Below are 24082 nucleotides of genomic sequence, written 5' to 3' on the forward strand. Positions count from 1 at the left end.
ACCATGTTTCATCGGAATGTACAGCTGTGTATCGTCCGCATAGCAGTGAAAGTTAACATTATGTTTCCGAATGACATCACCAAGAGGTAAAATATATAGTGGTCCTAAAACGGAACCCTGAGGAACACCGAAATTTACAGTTGATTTTTCAGAAGACAAACCATCCACAGAGACAAACTGATATCTTTCCGACAGATAAGATCTAAACCAGGCCAGAACTTGTCCATGTAGACCAATTTGGGTTTCCAGTCTCTCCAAAAGAATGTGGTGATCGCTGGTATCGAAAGCAGCACTAAGGTCTAGGAGCACGAGGACAGATGCAGAGCCTTGGTCTGACGCCATTAAAAGGTCATTTACCACCTCCATGAGTGCAGTCTCAGTGCTATGATGGGGTCTAAAACCAGGCTGAACTGTTTCGTATACATTGTTTGTCTTCAGGAAGGCAGTGAGTTGCTGCGCAACAGCTTTTAAAAATGTTTTGGAGAGGAATGGGTGAATCGATATAGGCCGATATTTTTTATATTTTCTGGGTCATGGTTTGGCTTTTTCAAGAGAGGCTTTATTACTGCCACTTTTAGTGAGTTTTGTACACATCCGGTGGATAGGGAGCCATTTATTATGTTCAACATAGGAGGGCCAAGCACAGGAAGCAGCTCTTTCAGTAGTTTAGTTGGAATAGGGTCCAGTATGCAGCTAGAAGGTTTAGAGGCCAAGACTATTTTCATCGTGTCAAGAGATATAGTATTAAAAAACTTGAGTGTCTCCCTTGATCCTAGGTCCTGGCAGTGTTGTGCAGACTCAGGACAACTGAACTTTATAGAGGAGTCCGTAATTTGCTTTCTAATGATCGTGATCTTTTCGTCAAAGAAGTTAATGATTTTATCACTGCTGAAGTGAAAGCCATCCTCTCTTGGGGAATGCTGCTTTTTAGTTAGCTTTGCGACAGTATCAAAAATACATTTTGGATTGTTCTTATTCTCCTCAATGAAGTTGGAAAAATAGGATGATCGAGCAGCAGTGAGGGCTCTTCGATACTGCACGGTACTGTCTTTCCAAGCCAGTCGGAAGACTTCCAGTTTGGTGTAGCGCCATTTCTGTTCCAATTTTCTGGAAGTTTGCTTCAGGGCTCGGGTATTTTCTGTATACCAGGGAGCTAGTTTCTTATGACAAATGTTTTTTGTTTTTAGCTTTGCGACTGCATCTAGGGTATTACGCCAGGTTACATTTAGTCCCTCAGGTGGTTAACCGGTTTTTGTACTCTGACGTCCTTGGGTAGGTGGAGGGAATCTGGAAGGGCATCTAAGAATCTTTGGGTTGTCCGAGAATTTATAGCATGACTTTTGATTAACCTTGGTTGGGGTCTGAGCAGATTATTTGTTGCGATTGCAAATGTAATAAAATGGTGGTCTGATAGTCCAGGATTATGAGGAAAAACATTAAGATCCACAATATTTATTCCACGGGACAATACAAGGTCCAGAGTATGACTGTGGCAGTGAGTAGGTCCGGAGACATGTTGGACAAAACCCACTGAGTCGATGATGGCTCCGAAAGCCGGTCAGACATCATCCGCCTGCACTGTTGGCTGCAATGTGGACAAGCACATTATCTATGGCTCTGGTAGGTCTTGACTTCCCTCACGGTGTGTTTAGAGAGGACGTTGAGTTGGATGAGCTTCTATGGTATCATTGGCATCCTGATGGTGTGATATTCAGCCAGAGGATTCTTCTCTTCACAAGATGCAGCTAATAAGACGTATTTATTATCAAACGTGATGGGTCAGTGGTGTGTGTGTGTTGTCGGGGGGGTTGCTGAATGTATCCCACAGGGATCGGCTCACACACACCGCTGTTGTGTCCGTGCCGTCCATACCCCTTGACTTATTTCACATTTTGTTGTGTTACAGCCTGAATTAAAAAAATATATCTTTCTTACCCGTCTACACACAATACCCCATAATGACAAAGTGAAAACATGTATTTAGAATTTTATGGCAAATTGTATTGTAAATTAAATACAGAAATATCTAATTTACATAAATATCCACACCACTGAGTCAATACTTTGTAGAAGCACCTTTGGCAGTGATTACAGCTGTGAGTCTTTCTGGTTAAGTTTCTAAAGCCTTGTTCACACTGCAGGCCTTAATGCTCAAATTTAATTTTTCAAATCCGTTTTGGAATACTGACTTTGCAAACAGCAAGTTATAAGTGACCAAATCGGATTTGTGTGTGTCCAGACAGCAGTTATTTGATGACATGGCAACAATAGTTGGCATAGTAACAATGGGTGTGTGCAGTAGTGTAGGCTGATTGGTGGTGGTGCTCGTGAATCCTATCACTCAGAAGGTATAGAGCAAGCTAACGCTACAACAATGCCTGCCGTGGACGTTTCCCAGTTGCTTTGAATGTTCAAAATCATAGTGTAAGAACACTTTTAAAGCCTCAAAGTAGATTTGTAGTCAAAACTGTAACTCGCCACTCAGGAACATTCCCTGTCTTGGTAAGCAACCTTAGTGTAGATATGGTCTTGTGTTTTGGGTTATTGTCATGCTGAAAGATTTTTTCATCTCCCAGTGTCTGATGGAAAAGAGAATGAAACAAGTTTTCATCTAGAGGTTTGCTTGTGCTTAGCTCCATTCCGTTTATTTTTATGCAAAGAAATTCCCCAGTCATTGCCGATGACAAGCATACCCATAACATGATGCAGCCACCACCATGCTTGAAAATATGAAGAGATGTTGTGTTGGATTTGCCCCAAACATAACACTTTGTATTCAGGACATAAAGTTTATTTCTTTGCCACATTTTCTGCAGTTTTACTTTACTGCCTTATTACAAACAGGATGCATGTTTGGAATATATTTTATTCTGTACAAGCTACCTTATTTTCAATGTAATTTTGGTTAGTATTTTGGAGTAACTACAATGTTGTTGATCCATCCTCAGTTTTCTCCGATCATAGCCATTAACTCAGTAACTGTTTTCACCATTGGCCTCATGGTGAAATCCCTGAGCGGTTTCCTTCCCCTCCGGCAACTGAGTTAGGAAGGACACCTGTATCTTTTGTAGTGACTGAGTATATTGATACACCATCCAAAGTGTAATTAATAACTTCACCATGCTCAAAGGGATATTCAATGTCTGCCTTTTTTTACCCATCTACCAATAGGTGCTCTTCTTTGTGTTTGAATCTGTGATTGAAATTCACTGTTTGACCTTACAGATAATTGTATGTGTGGGGTACAGAGATGAGGTAGTCATTCAAAAATCATGTTAAACACTATTATTGCTCACATTACATGCAACTTATTGTGTGACTTGTTACGCACATTTTTACTCCTGAACTTATTTAGGCTTGCCATAACAAAGGGGTTGAATACTTATTTACTCAGGACATTTCAGCTTTTCATTTTTAATTCATTTGTAAAGAATTTTAAAAACATAATCCATTTTGACATTATGGGTAGGCCAGTGACACAAAATCTCAATGTAGCGCAACAAAATATGAAAAAAGTAAATGGGTGTGGATACTTTTTGACTGCACTGTATGTAGTTGAGTTGCTTAGCGATGATTTGGAGCATGTGTGCTCAGCTATAATGATAAAGCAGGATGTTTAAGATTCTGTTTCCATTTATTATTTCACCTAGAATCTGTAGTGGAAAAAGTACCCAATTGTCATACTTGAGTAAAAGTCAAGATACCCTAATAGAAAATGACTTAAGTAAAAGTGAAAGTCACCCAGTACAATACCAATTGAGTAAAAGTTTTTGGTTTTAAATATACTTAAGTATCAAAAGTAAATGTAATTAGTTACATATAATAAAAGTATAAATCATTTCAAATTCCTTATATTAAGCTAACCAAACGGTAGCATTTTCTTCTTTTTTAAAAATGTACTTACAGATAGCCAGCGGCACACTCCAACACTTAGACATCAGTTACAAACAAAGCATGTGGGTTTAGTGAGTCCGCACGATCAGAGGAAGTACTGTAGGGATGACCTGGGATGTTCTCTTCATAAGTGTATGAGATGGACAATTTTTCTGTCCTGCTAAGCATTCAAAATGTAACGAGTACTTTTGGGTGTCAAGGAAAATGTATGGAGTAAAAAGTACATTATTTTCTTTAGGAGTGTTGTGAAGTAAAGTTGTAAAAAAATATAAAAAGTAAAGTACAAAAACCCCAACAAACTACTTAAGTAGTACCTTGAAGTATTTTTACACCACTTTCTAGATTGTAACACATGAAAGAGAGAATCATGACTGATCTACATATTCTATTTCTGTAGCAGCTCCAACATGTAAGTAAATATATATATTTTTAATTTAACCTTAATTTAACTAGGCAAGTCAGTTAAGAACAAATTCTTATTTACAATGACGGCCTACCCCGGCCAAACCCAGACGACGCTGTGCCAATTGTGCGCCGACCTATGGGACTCCCAATCACAGCCAAATGTCATACAGCCTGGATTTGAACCAGGGACTGTAGTGACACCTCTTGCACTGAGACTGCTGCGCCACTTGGGAGCCAAATGCTATAATTCAAAAGGCTCCGAGGGTTCATTTCGAACTCTGGCCCCATGAGTGTTGAGATCATGTTGCGATGTAGAGAGTGAGCTGCTAAGTAACTCCATTGATTGGTTAGTTGGTTGATTGACTGATTGATCTCATCACCCCACCTCTGAGCCCAGCCAGCCAGCTGTCCCAGTATTAACTGTGTTGTCATAGAGACCAGATCCTGCCTGAGGGCAGTATGTCTCTGTGTGTTGCTGACCTCAGGTCAGCAAGGAGCAGAGAAATATGAGTAAGCAGATGAGAGAGGAGGATATTACCGCTGATGTATGAATGCCAGCCGGGCTGAAATTGGCAGAGAGAGGAGACAGCGGATTCTGTTGAGCTGGCAGAGCAGACGCAGAAACCCCCTGATACACACACACACACACACACACACACACACCCAGCGTGGGAAGCTTGGGGTGGCCATGGAAACTACCTGTGATCTGTGGGTTTTGGGGGGGACAAATGGAAAAGGGGAGGAGACTGAAAGTCCCCCTTTCTCTTTTCTTTCTTTGTAACTCTCCTTCAATCTCCCTTTCACAACCGTTATTTCCTCCATCTCTCTTTCTGCAATAGCCCATCTTCTCCGCACACCCTCTCTGTAGCCCTCTGTCTCTGCAGTACCTTCCTGTAAGGATGGGGGCAGCACTCAGACAGCAGCAGAAATCTGCTGACATCATCGCTGAGTATCAAGTCATCGCCAGGGAGAGAGAGAGGGAGGGAGAGAGGGATGGGAAGGAGAGAGGGAGGGAGAGAGGGATGGGAAGGAAAGAGGGAGGGGAGGAGGGAGGCAGTGCAGCTCAGATGGGTAATGAGAGAGAATACTGCAGCTCCCTCTCAGATTCCACACAAACACATGCGCCCACACATACACACACACACACTGGCAGCATCGCGAGACCCAAACACACTCTCACTCATAGCATCATCACGGCTCTGCTCTGCTGCACCACAGAGAGAGGCATGCACTCTCTCTCTAACACACACACATATAGACACACGTGTGCTGCAGGAGATCTGAGTGCTAGGTCGCTGAGCATTCACCCTCTCTCTCTCTCTCTCTCTCTCTCTCTCTCTGCCCCTCCCTCTACTGCGCACTCTCTCTCTGTTCACCTTGGCTGCTGGGTGGTGTGGAGTTATTGTTGCGTCAGAACCAGAGAGATCCAGAGACAGCCATGCCGGGGGAGAGCTCTCGCAGATCTGTCCCCAAAGAAAGACATCCGGAGCTTGGAGCAGAGCAGACAGGCCTGCCTGAACCAGGTAGGACCACCTGGGTGGAGAGGGGGAGGCGGGATAGAGGGGGGAAAAGAGAGAGGGGAAGGAGGACATGGGAGAGTGTAGATGGCAGAGGAGAGACGGGGAGGGTGAGGAGCATGTGAGACACTAGGGAGAGGAGGAGATGTTGGAGTTACAGAGAGGCTGGTAGAGGAGGGATAATAGATACCTGCTATACTGCCATGTGGGAGGCAAACAGACTGACGGATTAGAGAGGTAGAGCTGGGTCATGTCTGTCTGTCTGTCTGTCTATCTGTGATCCCCACTCCAGTCCTAGTTCCAGCTCCAGCACCCTAGCCTTCACCCCAGACCCCCCCATCCACAACACTTACCCTACTTAACCCCACAAACATCCCCTTCCCCCTACCTGACCCCGAGCCCCAGCTCCATATTCCCCTTTCCCCTCACGAACCCCATACCCACATCCCCTTCCCCCAGTCTCTCCCCAGCCCCATCCCACTGCCCAGTGGCGATGTGTTTTCTCAGGGCAGAGTGGAACAGCTCCTCCCTCTCTCTCTCTCGTCCGTTACTTCCCTTCCCCCAGTCTCAGCATGCAGGGACATGACACAGCACCGTACTCAGCAGCAGCATCCACACAGTAACAGCAGGGCCAGATACTGAAGGAACAGATTCAGACATGGACTGATGTAGGGTAAAGCAGAGCATTTGAAAACGAATTGTTCATGTTAGATAAGACACCGACTACTGGAACTGTGTGTGTACATGTCACTGTATGCTACTTACTGCTAACATAGCTATTGATGAGATGATGTAGTCAATATGGTTATTATAGTATTGTTGGTATGTTGCATCTGGTAGGTTTGTGTCTAGCAGACAATAGATGTATTCTATGTTAGATTCTGTACTTGACAGTAAAGTTAGAGTATAGGAGTTGCATCTCCCAGACTGTGTATTTACCTGTGTATTCTGTTTGTGAGTTCATTGTGTTGAAGTGAAGGGGGATAAGTACACTGGGGGGATAAATGTATGTCTCAGACAGTAGAAGTACAATGTAAGGGTTAGGTTTTATTTGTGGTTTATTTGGCCCCCAAATAAAACCACAAAAAATAAATATATCATGTTTATTTTGGGGGGGATTTTCATTGTTGGTCATAAAAGACTACCAAATACGAGGAAATCACTCCAAGTGATTTTAATTTAAGAAATCTGTTCCCATGTATTCCCACGCATAATAGAGAGACATGAAGTGATATAATGTATGATGTATACAAATGTAAGCAAGGTTTGAAATGATTGTTTTAGTCAAATATTATATCTGTTTGGGCTTCTTGCAGTTAATTTGCAGTCTACAAATTATTAGTAATTATGTTCTGGCCCCCCGACCATCCGCTCAAGAAAAATTCGGCCTGCGGCTGAATGTAGTTGATGATCCCTGGGTTAGGGTATTATCTCTCCGACAGTAGAGGCAGTTGGGGTATAAGGTACAGTAGCATAGAGGTTAGAAGTGGCGGGCCAGCAGCCGAAAGGTTTCTGGTTCAAGCCCCAGGCTGGGAGACTCAAAAATGGCAATGGAACTGGATCTCTGATCCTGCCCTTGAGCAAGGCCACCCACAATTCCTCTCCATTCAGGGTTCTGTATAGGTACAGTGGTGCTGTATAGGTTCAGACTGTACAGTAGAGTGTATAGGTAGGGCCAGGAGGGCCAGGAGTTTTGAAGCACTGTGCTTTTACCTGCATTGTCCACTAGTGTTGCTGCAGGTAGAAAATGTTCGGTAATTGACACATGCTGTCTCCTCCGATCAATCAATGTCTGGTTGTGCGTAGCTCTGCAAATCTTAATTGCACCAAACCTAATATTTTGCAGGGAATACTATTTGTAGAAGAGTGATTCTACACCTCAATTTGCTGAAGCTGATCCTTTCGAACGGAATCGAAAGTTGTAGCTAAAAATAGGTCAATTTGGGCAGTTAAATGGGAGAGTCAAAGAAACCAACCTTGGAAGTATATCGTAGCAAATTCGGGAGGGTTGCCCCGACCAGGACTTGCACCCAGGTCCAGTGGTTGTCAAGCCAACACCTTAATCGTCATGCCAAGAGGAACCTCTTGGTGTTGGCATAACAATTAAGGTGTTGCCTTAACAGTCGCTGTATCTGGGTTCAAGTCCCGGGCTGGGGCTACACCCCAAATTCGCTACATTGGTGTCAGAGGTGGGATGGAGCCCGTGAGGCCATCCAAGAGGTGTGTACACGTGAGGGAAGTGTGGGGAGTCTGGGGACACACTCTCCTGAAGGAAGGGGGCAGTGAAGCGACCTTAACCAAACACCTAGTGAGCCCATCAAGAGGTTCAGACCTCTTGGCGCAATAGTTAAGTTGTTGGCTTGACAGTCACTGGACACACGTACAACCCGACATTGATTGATTGATTGGAGACAACTCGTGTCAATTACAGAAAATGTCCTACCTGCAGCAACACTAGTAGACAATGCTGTAAATGCACAATGCCTCAAAAAGTGCCCCAAAACTCCTGGCCCTAGGTATAGGTTCTATAGTGTATATGTATAGTAAAGGGATTTATGGTATAAGGTGCTGTACAGGTATAGTAAAGGGATTTCTGGTATAAGGTGCTGTACAGGTATAGTAAAGGGATTTATGGTATAAGGTGCTGTACGGGTATAGTAAAGAGATTAGGTGTACGTCTCAGACAGCATGTATCAACTCTGCTGGTCTGGCACTAATGATGTGATGTAATCCAGATGGCTTTTTGGAGAAAGATGTCTAGTCTATGTATTATTGCATTGCCACTAGTTTTTCGTAAAATACCCATCCTACTAGTTTAGGTTTAATACAAATCATATCCTTACATTGTCTTGTCTGTTCCTGGAATGTTCTGATGAAGGCCTTTCAATCCGAAACATCACTGTTTTGAAACGAGTGCATCCTGCACTGAGAACACTATAGTTAGATGAGAAGAGAAGGCAGCAGAATAGGATGATGGCGGGAGAGAGAGAGAGAGCGGGAGGGAGGGAGGGAGGGAGGGAGAAAGGGGGAGAGGCAGAGAGCTGGAGAGAGGTATTGTGAGGCAGTAGGCTCCTGGGGCTTGTCTCAAGGCCTGGGACTGTCTTGGAGTGAAGGCTGAAGAAGCTCGCTCTGGGGCCTGACAGACCGTGGAAGCAGCCTCTGTGACGCAGTTCCAGCCTGCTGCGGCCTGCACACTCCAAGCATGTGGGTGTAGGCAGAGCCACACGCGCACACACAAACAAAGAAACCTTAGAGTGGCACGTCTTATTGTGTCCTTGTATGCATCTCTGTGACAAATTTGTGTATGTGTGTGTGCGTGCGCGCGTGCGTGCACACACTGTGACATGACTCAGCATAACAATCCAGTGATAAACATCACCACCCTGGGCCTGGGCCTAGGAAGGGATAGAGACAGTGCAGCTAAGTGCTGACGATATTAGCTATTAGCTAGACCACAGGCACAGAGAGAGGAAGGAAGGGAAAGGGAAGGGGGAGACAGGAGAGAAAAGAAGAAATAGAGGGGGGATAAAAGGAGGGAGGGAAAGAGGACAAAGAGAAATGCAGCAGAAGAGGATGGGCTATCAGAGATAAACAAAGAGGGAGGGAGAGAGAGTCCGCATACTCCATCAGTAAGTGATATTTGTGTTCCTGGTGGAGCAAGTGTGTGTGTGTGTGTGTGTGTGTGTGTGTGTGTGTGTGTGTGTGTGTGTGTGTGTGTGTGTGTGTGTGTGTGTGTGTGTGTGTGTGTGTGTGTGTGTGTGTGTGTGTGTGTGTGTGTGTGTGTGTGTGTGTGTGTGTGTGTGTGTGTGTGTGTGTGTGCGCATGCGTGCGCATGCACGTGCCTGAGGTCACTGTGCATGGCGATGGCCCAGTTGAGAGAAGAGAATAAAGTCCTGTTCTCTGGTCAGTGTTTGTGTGTGAATATCCCTATGTCTGTACCAAGGTTTTTATAGTTTAGTGCTTTTTTATTTGTTTTTATTTCTATTGGTTTTTCGATTTGTATTTGCAATTCACTTTAGTTTCAGCTCATTTTCAGACCTGATTTGCTAGTTTTTATTTAGTATTAATTGTATATTATTTAGTTTCAGTTTTTAGGGAGGTTTTAGGGAGGCTGGAGCCATTTTTATTTTATTATTTTTTTATTTCACAAGGTAGGCTAGTTGAGAACAAGTTCTCATTTACAACTGCGACCTGGCCAAGATAAAGCAAAGCAGTTGTCACAGCTGTTAGAAGGAGCGGACCAAGATGCAGCGTTTTCGTAGTTCCACATATTTATTTAACCAGTGAAAGAGAATGCAAAACACTTCAAAATATACACAAAACAACAAGCCGTGACGCAGGAGGATCAAGTACACTCACAATGAATAATCACCCACAAACACATGTGAAACAAACATCAACTTAAATAGGACCTCCAATTAGAGGCAACGACAACCTGCTCTCTCTAATTGGAGGTCATGCCAAACAACTCCAACATAGAAATGCAAAACTAGAAACTGAACATAGACATACAAAAACAGACAAACACCCCCTGTCACACCCTGATCTACTCTACCATAGAAGATAACCACTCACTATGGTCAGGACATGACAGCAGTGCGACACAAACAACAACACAGAGTTACACATGGAATAAACAAGCGTACTGTCAATAACACAATAGAAAAAAGTCTATATACAGTGTGTGCAAATGACGTGAGGAAGGCCATAGTAGCGAAGTAATTACAATTTAGCAAATTAACACTGGGGTGATAGATGAGCAGATGGTGATGTGCAAGTAGAAATACTGGTGTGCAAAAGAGCAGAAAAGTAAAAAAAACAATATGGGGATGAGGTAGGTAGATTGGGTGGGCTATTTACAGATGGGCTATATACAGCTGCAGCGATCAGTTAGCTGCTCAGATAGCTGATGTTTAAAGTTAGTGAGGGAAATATAAGTCTCCAATTTGAATTATTATATATATATTTTTATGTTATATCGGAGATGTGCCCATTGTTCACATGCAAATCTGCTCTCTTATTGGCTAGAATGTTCCAGCCTGCTCCCACCTCCTCCCGCCTGCCTTCAGCCTTTTCTGACATTTATTCCCATTGTTAGAGCATTGAGTCCCATCTCTTGTCAGTATATAGATAATCTTTGGTAAATGCATTAGTTGAAGGGTCAGGTCATAGGTTAGGTTAGGTTTAAATTATAAAGTCAATCTCAATGTGACTTAGATTTAAAAGGAATGGTGCTGAGACTGGTGCAAAAAATATGGGAGAAAGAAACTCTTGCCCATTTTTACACCTATCCAATTATTTTTGACTTTAGTACTACATGCCCTAAGTTTAGAAGATAAACTAAAACTGAACATAATTCATGATGGTTTTTATTTTATTTTAGTTAGTTTAGGAGTCGAAGATAGTTTTAGTTTTTCAAACGTATTTGTTAATTATTTTATTTCAGTTACTAAGTTGTTTTTTTCATGATTAGTTTTTGTTTTCATTTTCGTTTACTATAATAACCTTGGCCTGTGCACACACAGTACATGACAGGACTCAGGGTATTTCATGGAAATCTCATAAGGAGTCTAGTGTGTTGTTTTCATTTAAATCCTGCAGAACCGTAACATCAGTAAGGAGCAGCAGAGCGGATCATAATAGAATGGAAAATACCCCCTTTGTCGATCCCTCTCTCGCTTTTCTCTCTCTCTCTGACTGATCCAGACTCCCTCCTCCACTCGCACTCTTGCCCTAGTTCCTCTCCTCCATTCTGTCATTTTCTCTCAAAATGATCCTTCGTTCCTGTTGAAGGTTATGGAGACGATGGCGTAGTCACTGGAGTGGAGTGTGTGTGTGTCGAGGGAAAGGCGGTAATCTAATAATGGCTCCATTTAGCCTATGGCTAATCTGAGTGTCTGATTAGAGAGAGAGAGAGGTAGAGCAAGAGAGAGAGCAAAAGAGAGAAAGATGAGGAGGAGAGAGAGCAAAAGTGCAAAGAGAAAGACGAGAGCTAGCAACAATAGCCTCATTTCAAATAAGAGAAGGAGGAGCATAAGCTAGCTACCATGTTGGCCATCATTTTACCACTAAGCACTGAGAGCAGTGTTAGCATGGTATTTTCAAGTTGTACATGAAGTAGCTAGTGAAGTTATCGAACTGTGCTAGCTGTAGTACTATCAAGCATCAAGCAACGGAAGAGGGCAACAGACACCCTGCATGTAGCGCCCCTGCAGGATCTGGGATGAATATCACACAAGACCAGCATGTTCTCGATGTTACCCATCAATCAATATGAATTCTTCTTTATTCAATTCCTTTCATTCTCTCTTGTCTTTTCTCTCTCTTTCTCCAATACCCCATAATGTCAAAGTAGATTATGTTTTTAGAAATGTTTACAAATTAATAAAAAATTAAAAGCTGAAATGTCTTGAGTCAATAAGTATTCAACACCTTTGTTATCGCATGCCTAAATATGTTCAGGACAAAACATTTCAAATCAAATTTGCTTAACAAGTCACATACAGTGGATTTCAAAAGTCTACACACCCCTGTTAAAATGGCAGGTTTTTGTGATGTAAAATAATGAGACAAAGATAAATCATGTCAGAACTTTTTCCACCTTTAATGTGACCTATAATGTGAACAATTCAATTGAAAAACAAACTGAAATCTTTGAGGGGAAAAAAACAACAACAAAAAAACACAATAACCTGGTTGCATAAGTGTGCACACCCTTAAACTAATACTTTGTTGAAGCACCTTTTGATTTTATTACAGCACTCAGTCTTTTTGGGTAGGAGTCTATTAGCATGGCACATCTTGATGTGGCAATATTTGCCCACTCTTCTTTGCAAAAGCGCTCCAAATCTGTCAGATTGCGAGGACATCTCCTGTGCACAGCCCTCTTCAGATCACCCCAGAGATGTTCAATTGGATTCAGGTCTGGGCTCTGGCTGGGCCATTCCAAAACGTTAATCTTCTTCTGGTGGATTTGGATGTGTGCTTTGGGTCGTTGCCGTGCTGAAAGGTGAACTTCCTCTTCATCTTCATCTTCAGCTTTCTAACGGACGCCTGAAGGTTTTGTGCCAAAATTGCCTGGTATTTGGAACTGTTCATAATTCCCTCCACCCTGACTAAGGCCCCGGTTCCAGCTGAAGAAAAACAGCCCCAAAGCATGATGCTGCCACCACCATGCTTCACTGTGGGTATGGTGTTCTTTGGGTGATGTGCAGTGTACAAACATACCTTTTGGAATTATGGCCAAAAAGTTCAACCTTGGTTTCATCAGACCATAACACATTTTCCCACGTGCTTTTGGTGGACTTGATGTTTGTTTTTGCAAACTTCAGCCGGGCTTGGATGTTTTTCATTGTAAGAAAAGGCTTCCGTCTTTCCACCCTACCCCATAGCCCATTCATATAAAGAATATGGGAGATTGTTGTCACATGTAGCACACAGCCAGTACTTGCCAGAAATTCCTGCAGTTCCTTTAATGTTGCTGTAGGCCTCTTGGAAGCCTCCCTGACCAGTTTTCTTCTCGTCTTTTCATACATTTTGGAGGGACGTCCAGTTCTTGGTAATGTCTCTGTGGTGCCATATTTTCTCCACTTGATGATGACTGTCTTCACTGTGTTCCATGGTATATGTAATGCTTTGGAAATTATTTTGTACCCTTCTCCTGACTGATATCTTTCAACAATGAGATCCCTCTGATGCTTTGGAAGCTCTCTGCGGACCATGTCTTTTGCTCTGAGATGCAACTAAGAAAATGTCAGGAAAATCCTACTAGAACATCTGAACTTTATTTGTGATTAATCAGAGTCACTTTAAATGATGGCAGGTGTGTAATGACTTCTATTTAACATGAGTTTGAATGTGATTGGTTAATTCTGAACACAGCCACATCCCCAGTTACAAGAGGGTGTGCACACTTATGCAACCAGGTTATTGTAAGGTTTTTGTTTTTCATTTTTCCCCCTCGAAGATTTCAGTTTGTTTTTCAATTGAATTGTTCACATTATAGGTCACATTAACAGTAGAAAAAGTTCTGACATGATTTATCTTTGTCTCATTCTTTTACATCACAAAAACATGGCATTTTAACAGGGGTGTGTAGACTTTTTATATCCACTGTAAGTTGCATGGACTCACTTTGTGATTTTTGTACAACTACCTCATCTCTGTACCCCACACATGCAATCATCTCTAAGGTCCCTCAGTCGAGCAGTGCATTTCAAACACAGATTCAACCTCAAAGACCAGGGAGGTTTTCCAATGCATCACAAAGAATTGTTAGATGGATAGAGGAAAGATGAGAGGAGGGGTAGAGGAGAGGGGAAAAACCCCAACATGCACAAGCTTACACACACTCGTGCACAGTGCGGGCTCAACTGCCCTAGCAGCAGGTACTACAGCCAGATATGCAGACTTCAGCAAACTCAGGGTGTGTTCCATTCCCTTGGGGGTCAGGGGTCACTACTGTGGAAGGAAAAGTACCTGAATAAAGAACTACCCTGGGCAGTGAGCCCTGTAAATGGAGGGAGCACACATTTCATTCATTCAGAACTCACTACCAGTAAATGGACTCCATTCACCCAGCCGTAGTTGATGGTTGTAAGTGAAGACAGTAGGGATATTATATTTTTGATATGTTGATGCCACTTGATGTGTACCCTGCTGTGAGTGTGGTCTTTTCAGTCACTTGTTTTCTCTGACATTTAGGTGAAATTCTAGATCCGCTAAGTATGGCTGTGTGTGTAACGGTAAATGAGGGAGAACAAGCTTCAAAGAGAGAGCTGAAAGGACTGTTTCTATTTAACAAAGGCAAAGAGACTACAGCATCCATTACAGATATTTTGTGTTTTAATTGTATTATTTTTAATACATTCAGGAGGTAAACTGAAATTCCAGTTGCCTTTTTTCCATTACAGTTACTGTTGCCACGTCATGAAGCAGCTAGTGATTCTGACCTCATGGACATAACATTACAGAAACAGTTTCTTCTTTTTCGCTCCTCTTTCAGACATGACCAGACATGCCTCCACTGATTCCACTCCTAGTGACAGTGGCTCGACCCCTAGTGACAGTGGCTCTAGTCCCTCCCCCAGCACCCCTCAGAAGCTGCTCCCATCATGCACCTCTCTGTTCGGGCCACGGCTGGTTCGGGCCACACCCAGCTCCTCCACGACCCCGCGACCCCAGCCTGAAGGTTCAGACCGTCGCCACAGTAACACGGTCCGACTTAGCGGGACGTTTGGAGGTCACGGACCCTGTGGACGCCGCAGCGGACCCGTGAAGATGGAGAGAATCAAGGTGTGTGTATGTGTGTGTATGTTTACCAATGGTCTACTCTTCTCTTTATGTTTTTCCAACGTTCTCATTATGTTCTCCAGGTTCTGATGGGCTCAGAGGTGGAGAGCGACTACAAGGAGCCAGAGAACATGAACACACGGGTGGTGATGGGCCAGGAGGCCCTGCTCAAGACAAAGAAAACCCTGACAGGGAAGTGCCCATGCGGGCAGAGCAGCCAGGCGATACCCCTGCCCGGAGGCCCAGTCTTGGAGGTCCCTAAGCCTCCCTTAGAGCCCCAGGCCGAGGCTGGAGAAAAGGCCCAACTGGACACAGGGCAGGAGAGAGCCAATTCACCTCTGACCCCAAAGATGGAGCAAGAGCAGGAGAGAAGCCCTGTCCTGCCCATTAGCCCTCTCCTCACCCCTCTCCTAACCCCCCTCATCCCTGCCTCCCCTCCCTCCTCAGAGCCAGTCACAGTGGATGTTAGCTTGACGGGCAGCTTAAGCCCTTTGGAGGCAGGGCTGTCTCCCTATGGCGAAATGCCTTTTGTATGTGCCATGTATGCCATGCCCTCCCTGTCCGAGCCAGCCTATCCCTCTGCTATCCTATCCTTCACTGAGCCGGCCTATGCCGTGGACCCTCTGAGAGTGGGTGTTCCCTCGTCCCTGGATCCTGACCTATACTACACCGCCCCCTCCACCCCCATCAAGATGGCTGCTCGCCCCTTACACCTCAAACACCGCTCTTACCCCGGCTCCCCAGCCTCTCCCCTCTCACCAAACTCCCCCTCGGACAGTGAGGACCTGTGCTCCCCCCTCACTTCCCCCTCTGGCTCCTACGTCACGGCGGAGGGGGGCAGCTGGACCTCTTCCACCTCCCCCTGCACCTCCCCCAATCTTCTCCTGGCAGAGGAGGTGCAGGAGGCACCTGCATGCTTTGTCAGCTCGCTGTCCGAAATCGGAGACGAAGTGGGGGAGGATAGGGGAGCAGTAGGGGAGAGGGCAGAGGAGAAGGGAGGAGGAGCAGCAGAGTGGCGGTTCTGCCTCTATAAGGGTCTAGCAGAAACTGTGATCCTGGAGGAGGAGGAGGTGCTGAGAGGGGAGGTAAGGGAGAGGAGGAGTGAGGAAGCGACAGTCTCAAGGGGTAGCTGTCGCCCTCGCTGGGTGACAGAGGACACTTCCCCATTGAGGAGCAGCAGCGGCAGAAGCACCGACTCCCAGGAAGATGGAGGGGAGTCGGAGGGCTCGCTCTGCCCAGCAGAGGATGCTCTGGCTGGGGGACAGCAGTACTCAAATCCCCTGATGCAAAGAGGCCTGGAGCTGGAGCTGCAGGCCTGTGTGTCTGAGGAGCTTTACTCTCCCATTACTAACCCAGATGATGGAGCAGACTCCCCAAGGCTGACCTCCATTTCCTTCCCCTTCGCCCCAGATATGGGGAACCTAAGCCCTCACACCTCCAGCGTCAACCCTGCCTCCTCCAACCTTACCATGGACACCTGCTCTCCAGATGTGTCAGACGGGGATAACTCCAGCCCTTACGGAGAGATGGGTACCTTCCTGCTGTTCCCAGGCTCCTACAGTGATGATGGAGAGATGGAGGAGGAGGAGGAAGAGGAGAGTATGATCCCAGCCTCTCTGCTTAACTTCCCCCTCCACACCAGTCTCCTCTTCCAGGCAGACTCCATGGAGATCACTCTCTTCCCCACAGAGGAGGGGAATGAGGGAGGAGAGGGAAACGACAGGAACGAAGGGAACGATGTGGATGCATACGCGGCCGGAGAGGAGGAGGGGGACGTGGAGGATGATGATGAAGATGATGAGGAAGAAGAAGTGGAGGCTAAGGTAGAGATAGAGGAGGCTAAAGTAGAAATAGTGATAGAGGAAGAGGTGGATCAAGAGGAGGGTGAGGATGAGGAAGAGGAGGAGGAGGGTGAGGGTAAGGCTGTAAATGACCCAGCTGAAGAGGACAACTCGGCCTCCTTCCTTCATTCACTGTCAGAAACTTCCATCAACGAAGGGCTGGATGAGTCCTTCTGTTTCCATGACGACACTGACGACTCACTAGACTCCGCCTCTTATAATGGTGAAGAGGATGAGCGGCTGTACAGCACAGAGAGACATGCTGAACCACCCACAGGACCACCCACAGAACCACACACAGAACCACACCAAGCCAAACCTCAGCCTGAAACCAGACCAGAGGCCCACAGCACTGAACTGTCCCAGTCCCAGAGCAGACCTAGCCTAATCAATCCCCCAGGTGACAAAGAGCCCCGGCCTGAGGATCCTCCAGGACCCAGACCACCACAACCTGCACTTGCACCTGCCCAACCTGCGGAATCAGCCCACCCCGAGTCCTCCAACAGCAGTAGTGGGAGTGAAATGGAGATCTCTTCAGAGTCCTCTGAACCTCCTGTCCCCGCTCCTTCTCAGGAGAGCCCTTATGTCTCTACCCTTATCCCTAAACTTTCTATAACCCCTTACCCTGCCTTCACTACCCCAAAGACTACTTCTGCTACTGTGTTAACCCCTAAAACCAAACCTGCATCTTTCTCTAACCCCAACACTAACTGTGCTCCTGCCCTTAATGCTAAATCTGCTACTGTCTGCACCACTAACACTAACCCTGCTACAGCCTCAATCCCACAAAATAACTCTGCTACTTCCTCAACCTCCAAAACTAACCCTGCTACCGTATGTACACCTGAAATGAACCCTGCTACGGTCTCTACCCCTAACACTAACAGTGCTCCTGCCCCTAACGCTAAATCTGGTACGGCCTGTACCACTAACACTAATCCTGCTACAGTCTCAAACCCCAAAACTACCCCAGGTGCATGCTCTACCCCAAACTCTGCTGCTACTCCTAACACTAACCCTGCTGCTACTCCTAACACTAACCCTGCTGCTACTCCTAACACTAAGCCTACTGCTACTCCTAACACTAACCCTGCTGCTACTCCTAACACTAACCCTGCTGATACTCCTAACACTAACCCTGCTGCTACAATCGAGGAGACAGCATCCCACAGCAATCCTGTCACCCTGGCAAGCCAGCCATCCCATAACAGCCCTGTGACCCTGGCAACAGGAGCAGGGCGAGCCAAAGCAGTTGCAGAGGAAGTACAGGCTGGTACGGTGAGAGAGGAGGACAAAAGGAGCAGTGCAAAGAGAGAGAAAGACAAACAGAGCGGTGGGGAGACAGGGAAGGACAAACAGAGCAGTGGGGAGAGAGGGAAGGACAAACAGAGCGGTGGGGAGAGAGGGAAGGACAAACAGAGCGGTGGAGATAGAGGGAAGGACAAACAGAGCAGTGGGGAGAGAGGGAAGAACAAACAGAGCGTTTGGGAGAGAGGAAAGGACAAACAGAGCGGTGGGGAGAGAGGGAAGGACAAACAGAGCGGTGCGGAGAGAGAGAATAATGAACAGAGCACAGAGACTTCAGACGAGGACCACACAGAGCAGACAGACAGAGACTCGTTCAAACTACTCATTAAGCCACGCCCCTCTAAGTCAGACACACCCCGGCCTAAACAGAAGACCTCTGAGCCCCGCAAGCCGCTCCCACGTGTGTTTGGGGTGGCAACAGCTTCAGTCCGGTCCAAACCGCTTCTGGTGTCAGTGCTGGAACTGGACCATAAGAACGAGAACCGCAGCGCTGAAGGTGTGGACTCCCATCAGGTCCTTGAAGGGACCACTGCCACCAACGACCTGAACAAGGGGGTCCCTCTGCTCTCATACCCGAAAGAGCCTAACCCCAGCAACATCCCTGTCTCCTCCTGCCCTGAGAGCTCACCTGACCTGGCTGACAACCTGTCCCTGACCCCTGACATCTTCCCATGTGACCCCGCCCAGGAGAACCTGAGGGAGAACACCCTGAGCACTGAGGACGGGGGCCCTGGGGCCCTGGGCTCCCCTCACACACCCCTGGCTGTCTCTCCCAAGAGGGAGAACTCAGAGACAGATGCAGGGGGGAGGAGGGGGGATGGGGTCTGGAGGGCTGATAGGAGGGGGTTAGGAGCAGGGGCCGGGGCCTGGGGGCCAGGGGAGGCCCTATCTCTCTCTCTGGGGCAGGGCTGTGGGTTGGAGGCACAGAGCCTATTACTGTATGAGGTGGAGGGACATACAGTTGGACAGACAATTGGACAGAAGATTGGACAGACACTCTCCGGGCTGCCCAATATTGGCACAGACGAGGATGAGGTGGGTGATATAATGGGGGACGAAGAAGACAACAACAGCCTGTGTGGTCGGCCAGACAAGATGGCAGATGTCGAGCTTGTGGGAGAGGGAGTGCCAGAGTCCAACCTGTCCAGCTGGAGGTCCATCGAGGAGATATCAGAGGCAGGGGGAGGAGAGGACGGAAGCTCCCAATTCCCAGAGGATGATGTCAGCAACTTGCAGAGTCACCCGGAAAACAAGGAGGAGCAGGAAAACAACAACAATGACTCAGTGTTCCTATCCTCTGGAATGCCAACCTGTGTGACTCTGAATGCCCTGTCAGAGGAGGTGAAACACCAGAGCCAGAGTGTGAGTCTGAGGGCGTCTCTCTCAAACATACCACTCACAGAGGTGAGATCACAGGCTGCTGCAGCCTCCGATAGGCCAACAACATCAACTGACAGCTCAACACACCAATCAGACATAAGACAGCCTTCCTCGTCCATGGAAAGCCCTGGGCGTGTCTCACCACCAGGAGGTAAACCACAGACTGTCTCAGACCAGAGCCCTGGTTCAGTAGAGGCAGCCATTTCCAGACCCAACACTAACACAGATATTAACCCAGCAGTCAAACAGGCAGACCCTGCTCTGTCTCTGCTGGGTGGGGCATTTGGATCCTTCAGCCATAAAATCAGACCAAGCAACTCCAAGTCAGGCAGACTGTCCCTAGAAACTTCCCGATCACTGAGGAAAGACACAGTAGAGAATGTCCAAGTCTCCCAAGAAACTTCTCTCTCAGTGGGCAAAGACACAGTAGAGAAGGTCCAAGTTTCCCAAGAAACTTCCCCATCAGTGGGTAAAGTCACAGTAGAGAAGGTTCAAGTTTTCCAAGAATTTTTCCTATCAGTGGGCAAAGACACAGTAGAGAAGGTCCAAGTTTCCAAAGAATTTCCCCCATCAGTGAGCAAAGACACAGTAGAGAAGGTCCAAGTTTCCCAAGAAAATTCCCCATCAGCGAGCAAAGACACAGTAGAGAAGGTCAAAGTATTCCAAGAATCGTCCCTATCAGTGGGCAAACACACAGTAGAGAAGGTCCAAGTTTCCCAAGAATCTTCCCCATCAGTGGGCAAAGACACAGTAGAGAAGGTCCAAGTTTCCCAAGAGACTTCCCCGTCAGTGAGCAAAGACACAGTAGAGAAGGTCCAATTATTCCTAGAAATTTCCCCATCAGTGAGCAAAGACACAGTAGACAAGGTCCAAGTTTCCCAAGAAACATCGCCATCAGTGGGCAAAGACACAGTAGAGAAGGTCCAAGTTTCCCAAGAAACTTTCCCATCAGTGAGCAAAGACACAGTGGAGAAGGTCCAAGTCTCCCAAGAATCTTCCCTATCAGTGGGCAAAGACACAGTAGAGAAAGTCCAAGTTTCCCAAGAAACTTCCCCGTCAGTGAGCAAAGACACAGTAGAGAAGGTCCAAGTTTCCCAAGAATCTTCCCCATCAGTGGGCAAATACACGGTAGAGAAGGTACAAGTTTCCCAAGAAACTTTCCCATCAGTGGGCAAAGACACAGTAGAGAAGGTCCAAGTCTCCCAAGAATCTCCCCTATCAGTGGGCAAAGACACAGTAGAGAAAGTCCAAGTTTCCCAAGAAACTTTCCCATCAGTGAGCAAAGACACAGAAGAGAAGGTCCAAGTCTCCCAAGAATCTCCCCTATCAGTGGGTAAAGACACAGTAGATAAAGTCCAAACTTCCCAAGAAACATCGCCATCAGTGGGCAAAGACACAGTAGAGAAGGTCCAAGTTTCCCAAGAAACTTTCCCATCAGTGAGCAAAGACACAGTGGAGAAGGTCCAAGTCTCCCAAGAATCTTCCCTATCAGTGGGCAAAGACACAGTAGAGAAAGTCCAAGTTTCCCAAGAAACTTCCCCGTCAGTGAGCAAAGACACAGTAGAGAAGGTCCAAGTTTCCCAAGAATCTTCCCCATCAGTGGGCAAATACACGGTAGAGAAGGTACAAGTTTCCCAAGAAACTTTCCCATCAGTGAGCAAAGACACAGAAGAGAAGGTCCAAGTCTCCCAAGAATCTCCCCTATCAGTGGGTAAAGACACAGTAGATAAAGTCCAAACTTCCCAAGAAACTTCCCCATCAGTGGGCAAAGACACAGAAGAGAAGGTCCAAGTCTCCCAAGAATCTCCCCTATCAGTGGGTAAAGACACAGTAGATAAAGTCCAAACTTCCCAAGAAACTTCCCCATCAGTGGGCAAAGACACAGTAGAGAAGGTCCAAGTCTCCCAAGAATCTCCCCTATCAGTGGGCAAAGACACAGTAGAGAAAGCCCAAGTTTCCCAAGAAACTTCCCCATCAGTGGGCAAATACACAGTAGAGAAGGTTCAAGTTTCCCAAGAAACCTTCCCATCTGTGAGCAAAGACACAGTAGAGAAGATCCAAGTTTCCCAAGAAACATCCCCATCAGTGGGCAAAGACACAGTAGAGAAGATCCAAGTTTCCCAAGAAACTTTCCAATCAGTGAGCAAAGACACAGTAGAGAAGGTCCAAGTCTCCCAAGAATCTCCCCTATCAGTGGGCAAAGACACAGTAGAGAAAGTCCAAGTTTATCAAGAAACTTCCCCGTCAGTGAGCAAAGACACAGTAGAGAAGATCCAAGTTTCCCAAGAATCTTCCCCATCAGTGGGCAAATACACGGTAGAGAAGGTCCAAGTTTCCCAAGAAACTTTCCCATCAGTGGGCAAAGACACAGTAGAGAAGGTCCAAGTCTCCAAACAATCTCCCCTATCAGTGGGCAAAGACACAGTAGAGAAGGTCCAAGTTTCCCAAGAAACTTTCCCATTAGTGGGTAAATACACAGTAGAGAAGTTTCAAGTTTCCCAGGAAACTTCCCCATCATTGGGCAAAGACACAGTAGAGAAGATCCAAGTGTCCCAAGAAACTTCCCCATCAGTGGGCAAAGACACCGTAGATGAGGTCCAAGTTTCCCAAGAAACTTTCCCATCAGTGAGCAAAGACACAGTAGAGAAGGTCCAAGTTTCCCAAGAAACTTCCCCATCAGTGAGCAAAGACACAGTAGAGAAGGTCCAAGTCTCCAAACAATCTCCCCTATCAGTAGGCAAAGACACAGTAGAGAAGGTCCAAGTCTCCAAACAATCTCCCCTATCAGTAGGCAAATACACAGTAGAGAAGGTTCAAGTTTCCCAGGAAACTTCCCCATCATTGGGCAAAGACACCGTAGAGAAGGTCCAAGTTTCCCAAGAAACTTCCCTATCAGTGAGTAAAGACACAGTAGAGAAGGTCCAAGTTTCCCAAGAAATTTCCCCATCAGTGGGCAACGACACATTAGAGAAGGTACATGTTTCCCAAGAAACGTCCCAATCAGTGAGCAATGACACAGTAGAGAAGGTCCAAGTTTCCCAAGAATTTTCCCCATCAGTGAGCAAAGACACAGTAGAGAAGGTACAAGTTTTCCAAGAATCTTCCCTATCAGTGGGCAAAGACACGGTAGAAAGTGTGCAAAAACTCTGTTCCCAGCCTCAGCCAAAGGAGACAGAGCCACAAACGATGAGCCAAAGAGAGGGTGGTGGCGGTCAGAAGACTGACAGGCACATTGACCAACCAAAGACGAGTGGGGCCTTAGAAGGACAGGAGAGTAGTGTTTGTATCTCAGGGGAAAGAGAGGTGGAGGAGAGAGCAGAGGAGAGATTCTCTCCAACAGAGAGTGTTCCAGAACCTGCACAGCGTCAGACACCCGAGGGAGAGCTGAGCACAAAGAAAGCCCTCATTCCTCCTCAGCCAGGGAGGAGAGGGAAGCAGAGCAGAGACAGACCCAGTCAGCCGCAAAGACAATCTCCGCCAGGCTTTGGGTCTACTGATAACCCACAGGAACCAGCTCTCACTGCCAAGACCCTAGAAGACACCTCCCCACCAGGGAAGCAAAAGAATAAGAACATGAGGGGACAAAAATCTGCTGCAGATACCAGACAGAGGACACCTGTGAAGGGCAAACCTGAAGCAGAGTCCGAGAAGAGAGGGGAAAACAGAAACGCCTCCAGGGCCCCGACTCCCCCTAGTCCTTCCAACCTCTGCCCTATCGCTCCCGCTCTCCTAGTCAACCAGGAAGTGAACATGGAAGTGCACCAGGAAATGCTTGACAACAGGCCGCTGCCTGGCTGCCAGACAGAAAGCAGGAAGGACATCAACGATAACAATGTGGGGAGTGGCCATGCCTCCCCTACAGAACAGAATAGATCCTCTTCTCCTCCACCTCTTCCCTCCTCCTCTCCTCCCCCTCTCTCCCCCCTCTCCTCTCTCCTCCTCTCCTCCCCCCCAGTACCTTCATGGTGCCGCCAGATGAGGACCTCCCCACCCCCATACAGGAGTCCCAGCCTCTCTTCACCACAGTCCAGCCTGTCACCCCACTCCTAGACACCCAGCCTCAATCAACCAATCTTCAGGCAGCCTCCGCAACCCTTTCTACTACCCCTATCGCCCTTCCTAAGCATCCCCCTATACCCACTGAAAGTGTCCGTATCTCCCCTACCCCCTACTCATTCTCATCTCCACCCACGTCAGCCCTGCCCTCGACCCCCAGCCTTACCCAGCCTACCCAGGAGTCTCTGCCACGGCTGGAGGCTCCAACCACAGTGCCTGTCCTAGACATCCGCTGCCAGGCCCAGCCCCAGCCAAACCTCCTCACCGAGCCCAACAGACAGATCAAGCCAGTTCAGTCACAAAGGCCACAGGACAGAGGTGAGTTACACTCAAGAGAGATAAAGGTGTGGAGTGATTTGATTTTCTCTTTTTGGTAATCAAGAATCAGTG

At 46.7% G+C, this 24082-nt stretch overlaps 1 protein-coding gene across 2 annotated transcripts; it reads left to right on the top strand.

Annotated features, from left to right (window-relative positions):
• Positions 1 to 5486: 5486 nt before the first annotated feature.
• LOC106579955 (uncharacterized) lies at positions 5487 to 23977 on the top strand. 2 transcript variants are annotated; one of them, XM_045702287.1, is made up of 4 exons: positions 5487 to 5822; positions 14821 to 15110; positions 15191 to 22339; positions 22502 to 23977. In XM_045702287.1, the coding sequence occupies exons 1-4, from the start codon at positions 5738 to 5740 to the stop codon at positions 23684 to 23686; spliced, it is 8709 nt and encodes a 2902-aa protein (XP_045558243.1). In that variant the 5' UTR covers positions 5487 to 5737; the 3' UTR covers positions 23687 to 23977. The 2 variants fall into 2 exon arrangements, with proteins under 2 accessions (XP_045558243.1, XP_014015885.2); XM_014160410.2 differs by having other exon boundaries at positions 5488 to 5822; positions 15191 to 23977.
• The last annotated feature ends 105 nt before the right edge of the window (positions 23978 to 24082 follow it).

The sequence above is a fragment of the Salmo salar genome, chromosome ssa02 (genome assembly GCF_905237065.1).
Source record: "Salmo salar chromosome ssa02, Ssal_v3.1, whole genome shotgun sequence".
In the NCBI taxonomy this organism is placed as follows: Eukaryota; Metazoa; Chordata; class Actinopteri; order Salmoniformes; family Salmonidae; genus Salmo; species Salmo salar.